Below are 20047 nucleotides of genomic sequence, written 5' to 3' on the forward strand. Positions count from 1 at the left end.
GCCTTTCTTTTCTTAATCTATTTATAGATATGCCACGTGTTTGACACGTGAATATGATAAGAAAAATGTTTTTTTTTTATCGCGGATTGGTAAATTATCAATTAATTTGCAATAGTAGATAATATGAATATTAATTATGTAAGGATCTTAATATTACGGGTCTGTTCTGATTTATTGAACTGAACTGAGCTTTACTAAATTGTTTATGAGACAAGGAAATTAGAAACGAACTGAGTTGAAGATAACAGGTCATAAGGGTCTCCAGATATATTATATTCAAGCACATGAGATATAGATTGTTTACGTGAATATGTAATGGAAATTTGGTAATTTTAATTACGAATTTTCCTATAAAGGCAAGATGTTGAACATTTAAGAATTAAGATCTTAAGATTCATAAGTAGTATTTTTAAAACCAAATGTCTTACTAAATAAAAAGTCAAAAAAGAGTAAAAATAAAACTATATATAATTATTTATATGTTTGTCATAGATATAAACAATTATGTACTAGTATCAATTAAACTTTTGAATTTGTTTCAATACATTTGCATGTGTATTTCTACAATATCAATTTTCAAGGACAATGATTATGAAAAGTCAAATAAAACAATCTTAAAGCATGAATAGAGTAAAAAAATATGAAGACTCGATTGTGAAGGATATAATATGACTAATATTGGTGTTGAAATTTCAAACATCTTAAATATTATGAAAATCTTCCTAAAAGATAGGTATGAAGAAGGGAAAAAAAAATAAAAAAAAAAATTGTACTTATTCATATGGTGTTTTTGATGCTCATAATTTAATTCCGACATCAACAAACATAATTTTGGGATTCTAATGAAGAGCATCTTAAGGAAACGTAATCAAGTTAAAGTACTTTTAGTAAGGAAGTGGTGCAATTATTGTGATACTCTCATTTTAGATAGATAGCTGACACAACTAGATAAAATTGGAAAAAACATAACAATTCTTGTACGGAGTATAAGATGATCTTTCGTTAAATTTACTGAAAATCAGTTCATTTTCTTTAACAATTTTTATACTCCGTAGTAACTTTAACCGCATATAAGTGGGTATCATTTAAAGTGGGTATCATTTAAATTGTAATGAATGTGGTTGTATTTTATTGTGTAATTACAATTGGATACATGTTATAAAGACTATTATGATTATTCTAACACATTATAAGTAATTTTAAGGGTAAAACTTAGGTAAAAAATGGTAACCTTTATAATATACTGATATAAAGATAATTTTGATGACAAGGAATATTTATATGCTTAAATAATAAAATCTTCATTATTTCATTTAATATTCTCCCTACCCACTAACCCACATCCACAAATTTGAAACAAAAATAGTACATCACCATCAGAAACTTTAATTTAATTAACCTAAGCTAGTGAAAATGACACAAGTACATAATTATTTATTAAATTAAAGGACAAATTAAAGATGAACAAAAGGAACCAATAAATTAAATAAACAAATAAAAGATGATAAATGAGAGATAGCAATTGCATGAGAAGTGTTCGTGGCAAATAAGAACATAAATAGCGTATACAATGATCCCACCAACTCTTGTTGGCGTTGATGGACGTTTTAGGAAACTAAGCTTCCCGAAGAAAATAATTACAAATTTGGTTGCGTGGCAAAAGTATTTACAAAAATAAGCTTCTGGGGTAAACCGCTGCCTCGGGCAGCGTTTTACCCTCTATTTTTTAAAAAAAAAAAATTCTGCTACAAAAACGCTGCCCCAGGCAGCGTTTTAATAGTTTGACTTCTTTTTTTCCCTCGTTTATTTTTTAAAAAAATTAATTAAAAAAAAGGCAACAGCATAAAACGCTGCCCCAGGCAGCGTCTTATGCTTGAACATAAGACACTGCCTGGGGCAGCGTTTTATCTGTATATGTTTACAGGTAAAACGCTGCCCCAGGCAGCATTTTACCTGGTTGGCAGCACCAAACCAGTTTCTTGCCCCAACCCTCAACATCCTTCCAACACCACCCCCAACCTCCTTCCACCACCTCCAACCCCTTTCCACTACCGCCTTCCACCACCACCACCACCTTCCACCACCTCCAACCCCTTTCCACCACCGCCCTCCACCACCTCCAACCATCACCTCCACCACCTTCCACCTTCCACCACCACCGCCTTCCACCACCTCCAACCACCACCTTCCACCACCACCTCCAACCATCACCTTCCACCACCGCCTTCCACCGGCTTCCACCACCTTCCTCCACCGCCGTCCACCACCTTCCACCTCGACCTCCCACCACCACAACCACCTTCCAACAACCGTCCACCACCACCTCCAACAACCTTCCACCACCACCACCTCCAACAACCTTCCACCTCACACCACTACCTTCCACCACCACCGTTGACAAGTCAATATTTACATAAATCAAAACATATTGGGAAACAAAGAACATAACACACAAATGTTGACCGAAAAACATTTATTATATTAGAAATGTAAATGTTATATACCTAATCTATACAAAAATTTTACTACATGAAATAACTAAGCTAACACTATCCCGATTCATCTATCCGGGGCAATTGATCTAGGTCAGGTTGCTCGGCCCTCTGTCTGACACGCCGCCGCCTGTAATGAGTAATGGTGGTGAATGGGTCTAGAGGCGGCGGGGGAGTCAGCGTCCGGGGCAGCGTTTTATGCTGTTGCCTTTTTTTTTAATTAATTTTAAAAAAAAATAAACGAGGGAAAAAAAAAAGTCAAACTATAAAAACGCTGCCTGGGGCAGCGTTTTTGTAGCAGATTTTTTTTTATAAAAAAAATAGAGGGTAAAACGCTGCCCGAGGCAGCGGTTTACCCCAGAAGCTTATTTTTGTAAATACTTTTGCCACGCAACCAAATTTGTAATTATTTTCTTCGGGAAGCTTAGTTTCCTAAAACGTCCGGCGTTGACTCTGCTTCGGCTCAAGGGTTTACTTGGTTGGTTGGTTTAGGGATATAAATAAGTCTAAAAGTACATGGTCATCTACGGTCCACGTCAGAGGTTATCAAACAAATATTTGCGCACGTGATCATCACGTGGCCATGCATGGCTTCCCTCTTAAATTTTTTTGCTCATCACATTTTTTTTTTTACAGGAATTTGCTCATCACCAATCACAAATCCTATATTGTCCTTCTACGAGGACATTGTTAGATTGAGGGTCTGTTCTCTTTAGCCTATTTTCAGTTCAGTTTCGAATTTTTTTCTGTTATAAAATATTCAGTTCAATTCAGTAAATGAGAACAGACCCTAAGTGGTAGTTTTAATTATTTCTCATGTAATCATACTAAGCAAGCGGGTAATATAGTTGCTCATACTATGGCTAGATGGGATACTAATATGTATGAAGAACGAATCTGTGTGAATTCTTTTCTCCACACTCTCCAAATTTTGGCGGATCTTGATTTAATATAAGTTTGACCGCTGGCTTTCCTTAAAAAAAAATAGTCTTTTGGTCAACAACTCCATGTAATAAAAAATTGTCCTATTGCATTTTTAAGTTGATCTTGTTGAATTTACTTTGAGATATATGGTTTAATTCAATTTTTATGAAAGTTTGTACTCTGTAATTTCTAGATACAAAACTTAAAAATGCTTAACGTTAAAGATGCGTTTTGAAAAAGTCACATTGATAAATCTGTAAGGAATAAAGCAATTTGAATCGGTTCTAAGGGGTCTTCAATTATGCAAATACTGTCTCTCTAACTGTTTTGGAAAAATCATTCGTCTCTCTGTTCTTGGTTGCGCTATCAAAGGGAGACTATAATATCTTGAAGAGCACTATTCATTTTCAATTACACCATAGTCGGGCCATAATTTGCTTCTAATGTAGTGTTTGAGTGTTTCTAATACGGAGTTGATCACAACAATCATAAACACCAACCTAAGTAATCTGACTTTCACTTTTCCTAGAATTTATAAGCAAATATGTCCCTGTTAATCCTGTTATTGTGTAGCCGAAAATAAACAAGGAGTTCACGCCCACAATATAAGCTGCTCTAGCAAATGACAATCAACTGGAACTATATCATAGGGTTGATGATTAGTTAATTACAATATACACCTGAACGGTTTCCTGATTCCTACAGAATAACTAACAATTACTTCGCTACACACAAGTCAGAAGTACACCTAACAATCAGCTCGTTACACTCAATTACATAATCGACTAGTTGAGCACTCCAGGAACGCCTCAGAAGAGTACTTGCACAATTTTCTTCTGGCTGGAGATAATGGCAGGTGCAAAGCAAGGGTCTTTGCTATTCTTGTATATATCAAACAGCTGTTTGGAGTGAGCCAATGCTATTTTTTTGCAATCATCTGCTCCTTTCGGATCAAACTTCTCCAGATCAGCATGTGTTTTTATCAACCCACCTTGTGCATCAGTAAGAAACCTGGCCAAAACGATTGCCCTAGGCAAATAATTGGAAAAATGTTAATATTTTCCTCATTTTACAATAGTTGCAAAACAAAGAATTTACTGTAAATACAAAGGCAACAGAAAGCAGTTCCATTGATAGGAATGTAATAGCATAAATGATTTGGCAACCCAATTATCGAAAAACAAAGGCATTTTACTTGCCAATAAAAAGAAAAAGGTATTGTCAAAAAAAAAAAAAGGTTTGCTAGTGTCAAAAAAAAGAAAGGTAACTAATGAATTCAAGGCAGCTAATATATGCATTTTCTCTGACTGAAAAGCAGAAAGCAAAACCGTCCAATGTAGTATGATAAGGGATGATATTGTATAACTCAAGTTCTGTGACTCCTAGACAGTATATTCTCCTCTTGTAAATTCAGATATATTCCATACCAAGAATTTGTCAGAAAGACCATTAACTCATGCAAGGATAAGTCATTAGGATTACAGTGTGCAATTCATAAAAGAAGAAAAGCAGGGTAAACACCCCATGACAAACACCAGCTTGAAATCAATTGTTGCACCTAAAGAATGGGGGTAACTCTATTAATTAAAAGAATTGCAGTCAATCATAATTCATAATTCATAAATCATAACAGCAACAGTTCTCACCAGAGATCTAAATTTTGATTTTCTGTAACATACAATGATAATAACGAAACTAGCGTGTTTTATAATATTACATCTACCTTTATTTTTATTACTAGTATTCTTTAAAAAAAAATCAAAAAACAAAGGCAGGGCTTCTTCTGTGTGATGCTGACAAAAATTTGAGTGCTTGATTCCTGTTTCTTCACTAATGGCTTTTGCTAGTGTAGTGTTTATATAGAAGAACAGAGGTAGCTATTGTTAGGTGTGGGTTATAAGTCTTATAACTTCTCTTTCACACTTTAGCCTACTCATATTTGCTATAAAGTCAGTATAATATTATTTCTACTCTTATCATAGATTCATAGACACACAAAGGTAAAGGTTATCTGGATATGTAACGATGTCTTCATTAAAAACCATTTCCTAAAGCTAAAATCTAAAGAGCCACAGAGCAGCATGAAATATACCTGGGAGCATAAAGTTTTAGCATTTTCTGTCTGTATAAAGCACAAAGTCCCTCCATGCAAAGTACAGTATTCTTCTGCAGATCATCAAGTAAATCTGCTTCATAATCCCAATTTTTATTTGAACTTCCGGATTCACCATGCACATCAGTTACCAAACTCTGGTACTTTTCACCTATTGACACCCCAACCTGCTGCTCACACGGTTTCAGGGCTGCCATGGTTTTCTTTGAAGGACTAATTGACTCCATATGAGTGCTAATGCCTAAGGGAGCTTCAGATGTTGAGAGCTTCCTTTTAAGTCCCTTTGGTGAAGGCAGTTCACCATCATCATCAGAACTACATAAGTCAACAACATGCGTAGATGCACATGGCGTAGAAGAAGCCGATTTCTCATCAGAAACTGACCAGATTCCTATAGGTCTTTCAGGATTTGTGTTAGATTCAAAACTATTAGGCTGTCCCTGGACACGAGTTGCACTGATTTCTTTAGGGCCTAAAACAAAGGGAAGACATCATTTAAATGCCAGAAAATAAACATAAATAAAAAGACAGAAGAAAATTTGAAAATTGGGAGTACTTGGCTTAGATGAGGCAGTCTTCTCTTCAATGGGTGTTGTTTCATGACTAGATAGCGCTCCAACGAACCCTTCACATTTTGCTTCAAGACCGAAACTCTCCTGCTCTTGCACAACTTCAGTTCTGTCAACCAGTTGTGAACCTTTAAAAAATAAATGAGAAAAATAAAAATCAAAGAAAGAAAGAATCTTCTCAATGAAATTAAAAAGGACAAGCAAACTTGATAGGTGCACAAAAATCACTTCATTGCTAGCTGGTTAGGCACTAGACAAGCTTGCATAATATTTATTAATAGCTACGAGGTCATATTTTTGTGCTTAAAATTCTATGAAAGAAAGATATATACTCACTCTAGAATATACAAAAAAGACATGCCAAAGTTTAAATACTACAAGGAATCGGAATTAAGTGGTAAGCCATATTAAACAGTGGTCCTTAACTCAATTCTATCCAACAGAGCATGCACCATCAAGCAGAGAATAGGAGCTCATGTAACAGAAAATTGAAGTTAGTTATGCAGACTTTGACATGTCAGCATGTAGTTAGGTCGTAATAATTGTTTGGTAAGACAACTCATTCTTGTATTGTTATTGAATAAGAGAGCTATAGTACTATAAATAGCTCGTCTCAGCTTCTTATTTCATTCATTCAGATAATTGTTGTAAGATTCTTTTTCATCATTAATTAATGCTTTAGTGTATAGGCACTTGAGTTGACAAGGTTCAACAATGAAGAAAAAGTTCATATTGTGTTTCTAATTTAATAAATCTGCTGTAAATCAGTAATTGTAAGTTGTAACACAGAATGAGGAGATTGAGAGACCACAAAACAGATTGTAGTCACAGTAAATAGAACCCACAGGGCAACAAGCACACCACACAAATACTTCCAGCTCCAACATAACTGACAATGTTTTGTTAACCGACATTGTTTTGTTAATTATCATTGCTTATATACATTCCAATAACCTTTTTAAGACCAAGAGTTTACAAGATAGTTACACTCCATCTATAAACATTTGCATGAAGAAAGTGTTGATACAAAATCTTAACATCCCCAATACTAGTTATAAAAGGTGCTGACTTAAAAAGTAGTCATCCTAATGAGGAAACACTATGCTATATGAAATAACAAAACCAATTATTATACAAAGAGAATAGAGATCAACCCTTAATTTATAGCTAACTAAAACAAGAACACACAAAACAACAACCCTTAAATTAATTATTACGTGCGATTTGAACATTTTTCAATGACGTTAGCCACAACATGAACTAGATGTACTATAGATTAATAGGTGTTCCTAAACAAGTAAAGACATGGATCATACATGACTTGAAGTCTTGAACCCACAACTAAAAATTTATTTGCTAAAATCTATACCACTAAACAATGTCATATTGTCATATAATACATTACCCTTTTGAAATACAATATAAATAAATTAAATTAAATTAAATACAAGTAAAATGAAACAAAACACACATTTGATCATGACATTTATGCATAAATCTTATTCACGCAATAATTTGAGGCATTGCAAGGGCCCAAAATCTATTGATATCACAACTTTCAATTTAATGACCGTGAAACCCTATCTACCAAAATACTTAACACAATTTAAAAAGTGATACCACATTCTTCAAATGAGCAACTCAGGTAATCTTACTACATGGAATAACCAAAGGCCTTTTGATTAAGCACGCGAGGAAACTACATGTCCTAATCCACCCCCCCCCCCCCCCCCTTTTGTGAGTCTTTTCCCCATAATCGTTATCCTTTGTACCAAACGCCCGAAAATATAACCCAACATCAATAGTATACTCCATACTAATTAAATTATTAAATACGACTATAACACCAAATAATTATAACAAGAAAACATATAAACATAACATCAAATCAAATAGTACATTTAAATCAACTCATAATCTCATACCACCTGAACCTGAATCTGAACCAGAACCAGCGTCGTTCAACATGACAACAGCTCGCTCCAAATCCGACACCCGCTTCTCGAATGCTCGAAAACGCTCAGTTGCAGCCGCCATTACACTCCCCAAATCTCTCTCCAACTTGGTGTTCTTCATAGAAAGCTTCAATTTTTCTTCTCTCTCTTTCTCAGCTTCTTTTACCTTCTTCTCCAATCCCTTCATTTCCTCCTCCAAAAACCTGATTCTCCCATTCAAACCCTCACTTTCCAACCTACAAACCCTAAATTCCTTTTCAATTTTCGTCTTCCTCTCCTCTAAACCCCCATTTTCATCACTCAATTCCTTGTTCTGCTTCTTCAACATCTTCACCTCGCTCGACAACTCACTGATCTTCCCAACATCTTCATTCTTCAGCCTCTGAACAACCTGTACAGCCGAATCGAGTTTTACTCTGAGTCGAGCACACTCAGCGAGTGACTCACTGAGTTGGTGTTGCGACTCGCTGTTTGCGAGCAGCAACTCGCCATGATCCTTCTTGTAGTGCTCCAATTGCTTCGTTAGTATGTTGTTTTCCATCAACACCTTCTTGAATTTCTGCGTAAGTTCGTTTTTCTCACTCTTCAACCTCGATTCTACGTAGCTCAAAGCTTGTTTTGTTCTTTCATAATCGTATGGTGAGAGAGGTAATCTTAGCGTAGAAATTGCCTCGAAAATTGGGGGATCCATGGAAGTTTAGCTAGGGATTTGAGTAACCCCTAGGAGAGAGAAAATGGAGGAAGAATTGCAAGAGTAATTACGATGAAATTGCAGTGTGAGAGAATATTGTACGTCTGTACTGTAATAATATGACTATATGAGGGAGAAGAAGAGGAAAAGGCACGAAATGCATGAGTGTACGAAACGCAGGTGTATGCTCATGAAACGCAGATCACGCTTTTCCATATTCCCTATGATTAATAATTGACGATTTTACCCATTTTAATTTCCTTCAATATATATATTTTTTTACAGCAATATTTGATCCTTAAAGATCATAATTAATTAATTAACCCCAAAACTTTAACCATTTTTTTTTTTGGTAGTGCACTCTTGGTGTATTATCTTATTTTCATAATTTTAATGGCTTAAACTTCCCCTTAATACCTTAACCGAGCAATTTTTATGCCACTCAATTGAAGAATACAAAACAACTAGGATTTCATTAATAAAAGATAGTTAAATGACACTTACATATAATTCGGAAATCTAAATTCCAAAACAAGTACAAATCACCTTAGAACTAGTTACATCGTTGATTCGATCAACAATCACCTTAATAAAAAAAACTTCATCTGAAGGAATACAATATGTGAGTTAACACTAATTCGACTTGAGATCTACATTGAAATAGTTGATTGAATGAAAAACGTATATGGCCTTCTAGGTACTTACGGAGGTAAAACCCTAAATGTTCAATCTTTGACAGACCAACAAACAAAGAGATTAAGCCTATTAGAATCAACACCACCATAAAGATAGAATCCATTATTGAAAGCAATTTAAAAGTTTTTTTAAGGGCTTACCACCGATATAAACACCGAACAAAAATTTACAATCGGGATTAGAAGAAAAGAGATGAAAATGAAAGTGAAAGAATACCTTAAAAAAAACATAAAAAATTTAGCAATGGAGCCTAGAAAAACTCTTCCAATAAAGAAATCCTAAAGGGACAAAAAAAAAACCTCCCAAGAAGAAAACGTAAAGGGAACTTATTTCGAGATAATGTAACATACTCCAATCCTCCATACAAGTGAATACAAAACAAATTTAATGAAATGTTAAGGTAGATAATAAATTTGAAATATAGTGATATCATGTAAAATCCAAACAAAAAAAAATGATTAAATGGAAAACTCCTAAGTAAAATGGTAGCAGATGTGATTTTTTTTTTTTTTAAAAAAAGAAAATTTTGTTTAGTCTTCGATTTAAGTTATAAAAAATTTTGGAGTCTAATTAAGTCTACATTTGAATATATATATTGAAATCTTTGTTTGGTGAATTAAAAATGTCTCGTATATATATTAACATTAACATGTACACATTTTTTTTTAAACCATTAACATGTATACTTCATCATACATGAAAAACATGATTAAAGCTAAGTAAAGAAAGCAAGATTTCACGATAGAACATTGGAGGTTGGACCATACAACTTTTTACGATTGGGAAACCAAGTATACTTAGTGGGACTTGATGCTAATCTTGTAGAGCCGCTTAACCTGCAAAACAAAGAGTTAAGGAAAAAAAAAAAACCAGGAGATCTACTTTGCAGAGAGGCATATTTCCTTCTAAACCTGGGACGGGGAGATGAGACAAAAACCAACAAAATTTATGAGGACGTAGTTGGGCGAATGGAAGGCTGCAGAGGAGAAGAAATCGACGTAATTGGTGGGAGTGTTGACGTAGTTTCACGTAATTGGTGGGAGTGTTGACGTAGTTTCACGTAATTGGTGACCCGTGACTTGCCAAACCTATGGTTGGATCTTCTTGCATCAAATCTGGAGTTGTTTCACAACTATCGTGCCCTTTCACAGGGGGTGACTAAACTCTATTGGTGTAGAAGCTTCTTGAGTTTCACCATGATCCATCTTCTTCAAAGGATTGGCTACTCAGATGGTGATGAAATTCTTTTGGAGAGAACAATAGTATTGTACTGTTCACCCTTTTGAAATCACTCCATACATTGTTGGAGTGAGATGCAATAGGAATCAATTCGCTTCCGGCTTAAGAATCGAAAACTTCTTGTGAGATTTGGGTTTTTTGTTTCTGGAGTTTCTTTCAGGACACAATTGTTATCAATAACGTCGGGCCAAAGATCTTGGTCGGTAGGGTTGACTTTACCCTCCAAATCCAAAGAATTGCCATCAACATTGTTTTCCATTTTGGTGTTGTCTTTCACACCTATACAACTTCGAACATGACTATCACCACTATCTCCTTCCTTTCTTTTCCCCTTTTCCCTAGCTTCTTACAATAATCTCCCTTCCCAAAATACACATAATCTCTAAACTTCTCATCCTCCCTTGTTACTGCAAGTGCCTCATCAATAAACTTTGGAGACCAACCCAATAAGGATATCACCACCAGTAGTATTTGTTGGAACTCATAGTTATTAGGATCTATTTTTAAAGCTTGTGCAAGATCCATGAAAAATAAGGTAGGTTTATTAAGCTCTAACGCCGCAATCGCTCTTCTGAAGTAGGCCTTCACATTCAAAACACAAAACCGTTGAACATAATTGACCCACTCTATCGTAGTCTTTTCACTTGATGAAGCAAACACCCAAGATTAGATTAAGGGACACAGCTATGCTAGAAAACATCAATTTTTCCTTATCACTACAAAGCGAAGCAAAGGACAACATCTTAAGAGCAAGAGTGTATTTTGCAATAGCAGACCTTATTTGATTTTGCTTGTAGAGCATGTTTCCCTCATCTTTTAAAGTCTAACAATATTGAGAATACCAAAATGATTCTCTAGTTGTCCAACTATAAGCTCAAACCCATGAGAAGAGACATCATTCTCTTCAACATGAGAAATACACAACATCCCCCCTAGTTCCTCCAAGCTAGCCATTAAAACTTAAAACAAACAAATTTAAACACCAAAGATAAAGCTAAAACTAAATCACTAAGCTTTTCCTTAATTACACAAAATACTGACCATACCTAGAAGATGAGAAAGTCAGCAAAGAAGGGAACTCGTATTCGTCTTGTCTTCATCAATGTGACAAAGGACGTAACTAGTGGCTTAAAGAAGACGGTGAATTAGCAAACCTATGAACCTAGATACTAGTCGCCAGAGAAGATCAAAGAAGAATCCCCCAAATATTGAAACCCTAACCTTCCTATACTCTGAAAAATCGAAGAGTATGGATTAGTCGAAGGAGAAAACAGTGTACAACCAAGCTTGTAGCCTTAAAAGACTGCTCGCCAGTGACCTTATAAGAGCAGCGACGCTCAGGCCACCGGCGGCAGGGGAAAGATACGAGGTGGGGGCAGAGCCTTTTTTAGTACTTCATAAGTGTTATTGTGTACGAGTAAGAAGTTTAAAACCATTAATAGACACAATCCATGGCTTTATGTAATTTCACAACATAATAAGAACAATTTCTTTTTGGAATTGGTCAAAGCCCTCAAAGGTTGTTATATATATACCTAGATATAAGGTGCACCCAAGTTTTTTTTTTTTTTTTTAATTTTTTATTATTTTTTTTATTTTATTAAATAAGGATGGTTATTAGTAATTACTCATGAACAAATAATACCTTCGTGTACTTAGTTGTATATAAAAAATTTCAGGAATTGGTGGAGGTTCAACTATCCTCTTTGATTCAAAAAGTATCCAATTATCCTGATCTTCCAAATGATTTAAAAAACACAGAGATAGAGTAGCATTTTCAATAATTACTTCTTAAACATATCTATAGAATATACTGGTAGATACTTGATCATTTTTACACATCCTGTAAATAAAAAATATACAAAGTTAAAAGACAATACAAGAGCAAGGCTAAGGTATACAAGAGACTAAACTCAAAGCTATCTAAATATACCCAGCAACTTGTCTAGCAAATGAAGAGACATGGGTACAAACTGTAAGACAACCAGCATATCGAAACTAAAACACAGGCTTTGCACAACAATAACAAGAAGCCACAGGGGCAAGCTAAGAATTATGACATACTTAAAAACATAAAATCAGCAACTTCAAAACTCTGAACCAGTCACGAAGACAGCAACATGAGCTGAAATCTGCAGAAAAGAGTCAAGACAGTAGAAAAGGAGCTAGAAGTCACTACTCTGAACTCAGGAGATTGGGGTCTAAAACACAAATCTTACAGAGTATTTGATACACAGAAGCACATACTGAAGCCAGCAATAACTCTAATAACAGCTTCAAGAACATAAAATTAACAAGTGATTGCAACTGAGAGTCACCTCAAACCCCTCCTAAATCAGATTTTAGGCCAAATAGGCACTAAATCAAAGCTAACAAACCTGAACCCAGTAAACCATCCTTGCTGGAAAGAATATTTCAATAATAAAACAGCAGCCATTCTCAAGTAGCACAAACAACCAAAGATAGTTAAGATCTTCATGTAAAAGGGTAACAGAAAGGTGGCAAAATAAAAAGTCTAATAAGGGGCTGCAAGCTGATGATAGTGGAGAACAACAAACAATATAGCAGTTTATAATAAAAGGTCTGAGTCTCTGAGAGAAAGAAAAGAAAGGGAATACAAACCTGTAAAAAATCATGAAACACATTCAAAGTTACGTTATGCACCATTTGTAGCAGTTGATGAAATAACATTAGCAATCATTTATGGTGTCAAGTTAGGGTCCTTTCAGGCGTGCAAGAGCCAAAGCAACCACATCAAGAGTCATGGTTTCCTCATGAATGTCAAAATTCTTTTGCATATCTTGTACTTTAGAGGCCTGGCATTCAAGCTCCTCAGATCTTCTCTGCATCTCAGCAACTTGTGCAACATGAGCTTGCTTTTCTTTCACTAATTCATCTTCTTCAGAACTCATATCATTATGCACATCAGCTGTTATGGCACTTTTGATGGACTCCATGACCTCCTTTGGTATAATTAAAGAAGTATCCGTTCCTTTCTCCTTGAGCTCCTTGTGGGAAACACCTCGTCCATGATCTGCTTGCAACGCTTCCAATCGCCTCATTGCTTGCTATATCAAATAAAGATCCCTTGATTAAAAGAGTATCATCATATATTCACTAAAAAGGTTATGAAAATACAAGATTAACAGAATATATACAGTCTTTTTGAGTGTATCGTCATCAGGTTGATCATTGGCTTCCCCTTCTTTCTGGCTTTGAGTTTTTGCAAACATCTTTCTTTTAGATGGTGCCACATCATCTTCCTGTAACTGAGATATGTCAGAAAAGAAAATTTTACAAGATTTAAATCTAAATGTCTTAAGAGGGATGTGGAATGGCTTTCTCACCATCTGGTTACTCATCACAGCCAAAGGAACAGGGCTAGCTGTGCGCATTTTATCTTGTTCTTGGCGATTTCGAGAATTCTGCAAGCTTGTTTTCTATAAAAAAAATAAATAAATAAATAAAATAAAATAAAAAGACGACGTTTTTAAGAAGGAATAGTTGAAAATAAAGTGGAGATTATTATTAACCAGACCGCATTCCTCATATACCTTTGCCTCGTTAGAATCCCAATATGCTAGAAGTGTTTTAAAGTGTGATTCAGGCACTCTTTTCGGACGATGCTTCAGTCTTTCTTCATAGCTGTCATACTTATAGTAATGGTCTCTTTTGATTCGGCATTTGAAAGCCCTCCAAGATGAATCAAGCTTCCCCATTACCCAACCTTTTAATTTTGATGGAAGGATGTACTTACTCTAAAAGAAAGGATGTTTTAGTGTCAGCAAAAGACAACAGTCACGCAAAGGGTAACTTCAAACTAAATGTTTAAATCATGCCACATAGAGGTTTCATCTCAGGGTTTTTTTTAGTAATACAAATATTATGTAAAAAGAAAACTTACATTTACAAATTTCCATATCTTCTCCTTGATAGGAACTTTTTGCCAACTAATGTAAGTTAAAGGTGCCCACTTGTGATCATGGGCAATGGTTCCTAAAAATCTGGTGAGCTCAGATCTTTTAGGTCCAATAGGTTTTCCTTCATCGTTGCAACGAATAACGACGCGATCTTCCCATTTGCGAGCATAAACATTAGTTAACTTTGATGGCCCTCGGCCCTTTCTATTTTGACCTACCATCCATAAATAAAAAAATATTATAAGATCAAGTGACGGATAAGTAATAACTGGTTAAAGAGCTTTCCGATCTACAGTACATCACAATCTTCCAAATGGATACAAGATGCAGAAAATCTAAATTCTTCTGAGGATTGCAATTTGGATTAATCACTCTACAAAGAGGAAGTGTAGTACATTGTTTATCTTTTTTGGAAGAACCAGAACATGTAAGGGTGAAGGTTTTAAATGATGAAAAGATCATTAGTTAATGATTAATACACATGCAAACAAGATCTGGTATTGGAACTTTTGGGTAGATCATCAAAAAATGAAAAAAAAAAAAAAAAAAAGAGAATGAACAATTTAACAACAGCGTCTGAATGGGTATTCCAGAAAATCTGGAACCAGAACTTTTGGATGGATGCATTCAATAACAGGAAATATAAAAGGTTAAGCAAGCAACGAGGGTTGTTATGAGATGTAACAAATTATTAGGAGTAAATATTTCAATAATATACGTAAAAGGATTATGTTACTGTCTAGGAAAAGTGCTTTCATGGACACCTCAAAAATAAACAAGGCTTCTTTAAGAGACAAGGGGCTTAGATAGTCTTTAAGGGGACAAAAGAAAACACAGACCTTCATTTTCCGAGAGAGTGGTCATCTCTTGGTTTTCCGATGGATCTTGTTCCGCTATATTTACTTCTACCTCTAATTGATTTGCTTCAGTTGTATCCACTTTTTCTTGCATCGTCATGTAATCATCCAATGCCGAAGAAGGGCACAATTGTTGCTTCTTTTTCTTCCTAGGTTCATGCTCTCTAGCCCTTGCCTTCTAGCACAAGAACACCCAATGTAATTTAATTATAAATAAATATCATAAGTACTTAAAAAGGTGTAAAAAATGGTTTTTAGAACCTTCTTTGGTACAGTCTTCGGTGTTGAACGTACTGCTACTTCAGTAAAGACCTCTGGCTCTTGATCACCGTCAAAAGACTCGTCAGCTGAGTCATGGTCATCATCAGGTACATAGTCTTGATCATGCTCACTACTGTCGGTGACTTTCTCCTTCCCTAAAGTATTCAATCTCATGGCATTTTCTTCAATGTTCATTAACCTTTCATAATCTGTCATCATTGGTTCAGTCGATGCAATTTGGGCTTTCTCAAATGCTGAAGCTTTTCCATTCTTTTTTGATAAAGAAGCTTTTCCATTCTTAAACATTGTCCATTCCTTGGAACTATTTAAATAAATAAATAAGTGAGATTATTTGGCAACTTGTTTGAGGAAATCAATAAAAAATTACAGAAATATAAAGCCAATAATTACACATAAGCAGCATGTAAAATCCCTTTGGAAGTATTTCCTAACATAAATGATAAATTACTAATGGAAACTTACAATTGTCAGATTAAGACAACAAAGATTTTATAAGATATTACATACATCATATGATATGCAGCTTCAGCGAAGTTACTGAATCCACTGTGAAGAATCCTTCAAATTATTCTTACTGAGCTTATACGCTAAGTGTGATTAACCAACTATGCAAACTAAGGCCCATACACAGGCCTTCAGCCATTTAGCAGTAATAAAAAGTAGGAGAGACTGAAAGTTCATGCAAAGACTTTGAGTTCAATTCAGCAGTAACAAAACAAATCTACAACATGTCAGCATTGACAATAGCCTATGATACAGAAATCTAAGAACTGATACTTTCACAAATTTATCTTGACGAACAGTATAAAGCAGCCTGCTAAAATGCTTAAGTACGAAAAATGGTTGTTGTCTTCACCGCCCTCCCTCACCCCCAAGGAAAAAAAGATATGAAAAAAAGAAAGATTGCACAAGCTTAAAGCAACAAGTTCAATTGGAAAGGGAGCAAGCTAACTAATTTAATCCTATATTATGAAATGTTTATTTTGGGTGGTTTCTCCTATCATTAGTCATTACTGATGAACAAATCTTTCTGGGGTTTTGTAATTTCTAAACACTAAAATAATACCCTTTTATATCCACACACTGATAGTAAGCATACATAGTAGACTGTAGAAGGCTGGATATCCTCTAGTTATCAAATTTTATCAATATTTACAAGTTATAGAGTTTTTTTTTCAACCTTTTTTTCTTGGAGCCGGCACCATCCTCCTTGTTAGAAACATCAGATGATGATGATAGCTTCCTTTTATGACCTTTGGGCAAAGGTAATACTCTATCGTCATCAGAACTACTTATCTCAGCAACGGATGGAGATACTGATGGAGATTTGTGAACACATGGTGTAGAAGATGCTGAATTCTCTTCGGAAGTGGGTATTTCAGAAACCGACCGGATTCCAACAGGCTTACTGGGTCTTGTGTCAGACCCAAAACTCCTTGTACGTACCTTGATATGAGCTGCACTAGTCGTTTTCAGACCTGAGAGAAAGGGAAACTATCATTTCAAAGCCAAGACAATGAAACACAAATATTAATCAGAGAAACGATGACAACAGAAATTTGAGAATACTTGGCATTGATGAAGCCATCTTCTCTTTATTGACTGTTGTTTCATAACCAGATTGGGCTCCAACAAGCCCTTCACGTTCTTCTTCAAGCCCATAATTCTCTTGTTCTTGCATGACTTGAGTTGTGTTCCTTGTGTCGACCAACTGTGGACCTACAAGAATAATAATTTTTTTGAAAAAAAAAAAAGAAAAAAGAACAGAAAGGAGCAAGCGTCATTTAAATGAAAAAGGACCAAAAAATGTTGATAAGCACATAATTCATGTCCTCATTAACTTAAAACAGCCTTGGGTTTTTAGATCATAAATTTTCTCCTTCAATGGAGAGTGTTTGGTGTCCACAGGCAAACAACTCTAACTCCAAACACAACAGTGGCTACTAATTTCAAATCACTACCCTTTCGCCCAAGTTTTCTTCTGGGTCAGTAGCCAGTAACAGCACTAGCACAGTAGCACCTTTGTAAAAATATCCCTAGAATCCGGAGACTGGAGGTTCTATCCTATACTCACTCTCCGTCATACTCCTCTACCCTCACCCAAAATCCACTAAAGTAAGCTTTAGCCATGGGAAATGGGATCGTAAAAATTTCAAAATTATTCATACAATATAAAGTCCCTTTTCTGGAGCTAATAGTGCAATGTCTGGTAAGTGGTAACTAAGTGACAGTACTCTCTCTGGTTGAGTTGCCAAGTCTCTACATCATTAATCTTACAAGTCAACTAAAGAACTATCTTTAGTATGTTATAGACTCAAGCCAAATCCTTGGTAAATCATAATTATTTGTAAGTTATTGACATTTCATCAATTTCCACTTCCAAGTCCTCTAGAACAATTTTGTCGACAAATAACAGTTGAATATCCATGTGTGGAGAGTTTCCACAATACGATTGATACTTCCAAACCCAAAGCATAATTTGAAGGATCGGAATACAGGGAATTGGGAACAACTACCAAAACTTAACAACTTTTGGAAACAACTACCAAGTAAATTATATTTAAATAGTAAAAAAAAAAAAAAAAAAAAAAAAAAAAAAAAAAAAAAAACTACTCCAATTGTTTATAGATTACATTTGATTAGCACTACCTATTGACAGAATTTATAGCAAATTTCAATAGTGAGGCACGCTCTCCCTCTTTCTCCCATTAAATGAGCATAGAACAAAATAACTCGCTATGAAATTCCTTCCTCCTCTTTCTTCTTTTTAATCAATCAATTTGAATTTGAAGACCTTAGTTAGTTTTGTGAGTATGTAAACACCTTCCTCTTGCTCTTTCTTCCTTTGATTTTATTCAATGAATAATCTTGATATCAACCAATAACAAACCTCAATTTGAAACATAAGCTGAATTTGTGACCGATTACTCTCAATTGCAATCCAGGAAACTCAATTGAATACATGAAAGCCTTGAAGCTAAATAACATGATTTGATAATGAAATAAGAACACCACATAATTTGATAAGTACTACTAAAATTCTCATTTCATTATCAAATTATGTGGTGTTCTTGTTTCATTATATAACTTCAGCAAGTACTACTAAACTTCAGCAAGAACCAACTAAAATTCTCATTTTTCCTTGAATAAATAAAATAAAATAAAAACCTTAAAAATTACCTGAACCAGAAGAAATTCGCTCCAATTCTAAGATGCGTTTCTCAAAAGATCGAAATCGCTCATTTGTAGCAGTCATTACACTACTCAATTTCCTCTCTAACTTGTCATCCTTCACAGAAATCCTCGATTTTTCTGGAGTTTTCTCCTCGAACTTGGTGATTTTTCCCTTCAATTTCTCACATTGCAACCTACAATCAACCAATTGACCTTCAACTCTCGTCGTATACTTCCCTAAATCCCCAATTTTCTCATTCAAATCTCCTTTTTGCTTCTTCAAAACCTTAACCTCGTTCGATAAAGCCCTAATTTTCTCCCCAAATTCGAGCTTTAACCTCTGAATTTCTCCATTTGCTGCAGATAGTCTCTCTGTTAGATCTTCGCATTCTATCCTTGATTCGGGAAGTTTTTGCTGATTATCGTTGTTGATGAGTAGCAATTCGCCATGATCCTTCTTCAATTGCTCCAATTCTTTGGTTAATTTTTTGTTTTCCTTCAATGAATTGTTGAGTTTCATAGCCAGTTCGGCATTCTCTCTCTTCAACCTCGACACTAGCGAGGAATCCATGGAGGTTTGGAAGGTTGAAGGAAGAATGAATTGCAGTAATAGTATTGCTCAAATGAGTCAAATACACGAAGTATTTAATTGGGTTGTTTTTACAATAAATTTTCAATCAGTTTATTTTGCCCTGTAAACTCCAAGAAAATACCTGTTAATATTGCATATTAACATCTTATGTTTATATGGGGTGCGGTGGTCAATTCACACACTTTAGTAAGGGTAGAATCGTCATTTAATCGGTGTCTTTAGTTAGTAGGTAAACGTTCGTCTACAAACGTCAATATAATCCATTCTTGCCAGGCTATGTGTATGTCCCCATTGGTAATTCCTCTACACTAACAAACTGCACACCTCACCAACCACCACAGGTGGTGGTTAAAATTGTTGTTGCGAAGGAGATGCTTCCCCAAAAGGGTTGATATGGCCCTAATTGACACTATCTGCTACTAGGGTGTCTTTTTGTGTCGCCGCGAAGCGCGTTGTGACCTCGAAGACGGTGGTGGTGGTGGAAGCCATTTTAGATGAAGATGAAGACGGTTGTTGAGGAACGCAGATGCGAAGACAAAGACG

At 35.2% G+C, this 20047-nt stretch overlaps 2 protein-coding genes across 8 annotated transcripts; both read right to left on the minus strand.

Moving 5' to 3' along the window:
* Window positions 1-4022: 4022 nt before the first annotated feature.
* On the minus strand, window positions 4023-8861 carry LOC110722656. Of its 3 annotated transcripts, none has more exons than XM_021901930.1 (4): window positions 8033-8861; window positions 6086-6226; window positions 5509-6001; window positions 4023-4445 (listed from the first exon to the last, which is right to left on the minus strand). In XM_021901930.1, the coding sequence occupies exons 1-4, from the start codon at window positions 8742-8744 to the stop codon at window positions 4226-4228; spliced, it is 1566 nt and encodes a 521-aa protein (XP_021757622.1). In that variant the 5' UTR covers window positions 8745-8861; the 3' UTR covers window positions 4023-4225. The 3 variants fall into 3 exon arrangements, with proteins under 3 accessions (XP_021757622.1, XP_021757621.1, XP_021757619.1); XM_021901929.1 differs by having other exon boundaries at window positions 8027-8861; XM_021901927.1 differs by having other exon boundaries at window positions 8024-8861.
* A 3587-nt stretch (window positions 8862-12448) lies between these two features.
* Window positions 12449-19600, minus strand: LOC110722657 (myosin-2 heavy chain-like). Of its 5 annotated transcripts, none has more exons than XR_002511624.1 (11): window positions 18919-19600; window positions 17308-17457; window positions 16919-17216; window positions 15718-16039; window positions 15439-15631; window positions 14584-14813; window positions 14234-14437; window positions 14027-14119; window positions 13838-13948; window positions 13302-13747; window positions 12449-12811 (listed from the first exon to the last, which is right to left on the minus strand). XR_002511624.1 is itself a non-coding variant. In XM_021901931.1 (10 exons), exons 1-10 carry the CDS (start codon window positions 19481-19483, stop codon window positions 13394-13396), a joined length of 2523 nt encoding a protein of 840 aa, XP_021757623.1. In that variant the 5' UTR covers window positions 19484-19600; the 3' UTR covers window positions 13220-13393. The 5 variants fall into 5 exon arrangements, 1 of the variants encoding a protein (XP_021757623.1); XR_002511625.1 differs by having other exon boundaries at window positions 13838-13942; window positions 15439-15634; XR_002511623.1 differs by having other exon boundaries at window positions 12449-12522; window positions 15439-15634.
* Window positions 19601-20047: the final 447 nt, after the last annotated feature.

This window comes from Chenopodium quinoa, unplaced genomic scaffold, assembly GCF_001683475.1.
Source record: "Chenopodium quinoa cultivar QQ74 unplaced genomic scaffold, ASM168347v1, whole genome shotgun sequence".
Taxonomy (NCBI): domain Eukaryota; kingdom Viridiplantae; phylum Streptophyta; class Magnoliopsida; order Caryophyllales; family Amaranthaceae; genus Chenopodium; species Chenopodium quinoa.

Coding starts and splice junctions, on each gene's coding strand:
- LOC110722656 (XM_021901927.1), bottom strand. CDS start 8,744: ATGGATCCCCCAATTTTCGAGGCAATTTCTACGCTAAGATTACCTCTC. Junction 6,002..6,085: donor GACTGCCTCATCTAAGCCAA/GTACTCCCAATT, acceptor CCTTTGTTTTAG/GCCCTAAAGAAATCAGTGCA. Junction 4,446..5,508: donor CTAAAACTTTATGCTCCCAG/GTATATTTCATG, acceptor TTATTTGCCTAG/GGCAATCGTTTTGGCCAGGT.
- LOC110722657 (XM_021901931.1), bottom strand. CDS start 19,483: ATGGATTCCTCGCTAGTGTCGAGGTTGAAGAGAGAGAATGCCGAACTG. Junction 15,635..15,717: donor CGAAGACTGTACCAAAGAAG/GTTCTAAAAACC, acceptor TTCTTGTGCTAG/AAGGCAAGGGCTAGAGAGCA. Junction 14,120..14,233: donor GGGATTCTAACGAGGCAAAG/GTATATGAGGAA, acceptor TTTTTTTTATAG/AAAACAAGCTTGCAGAATTC.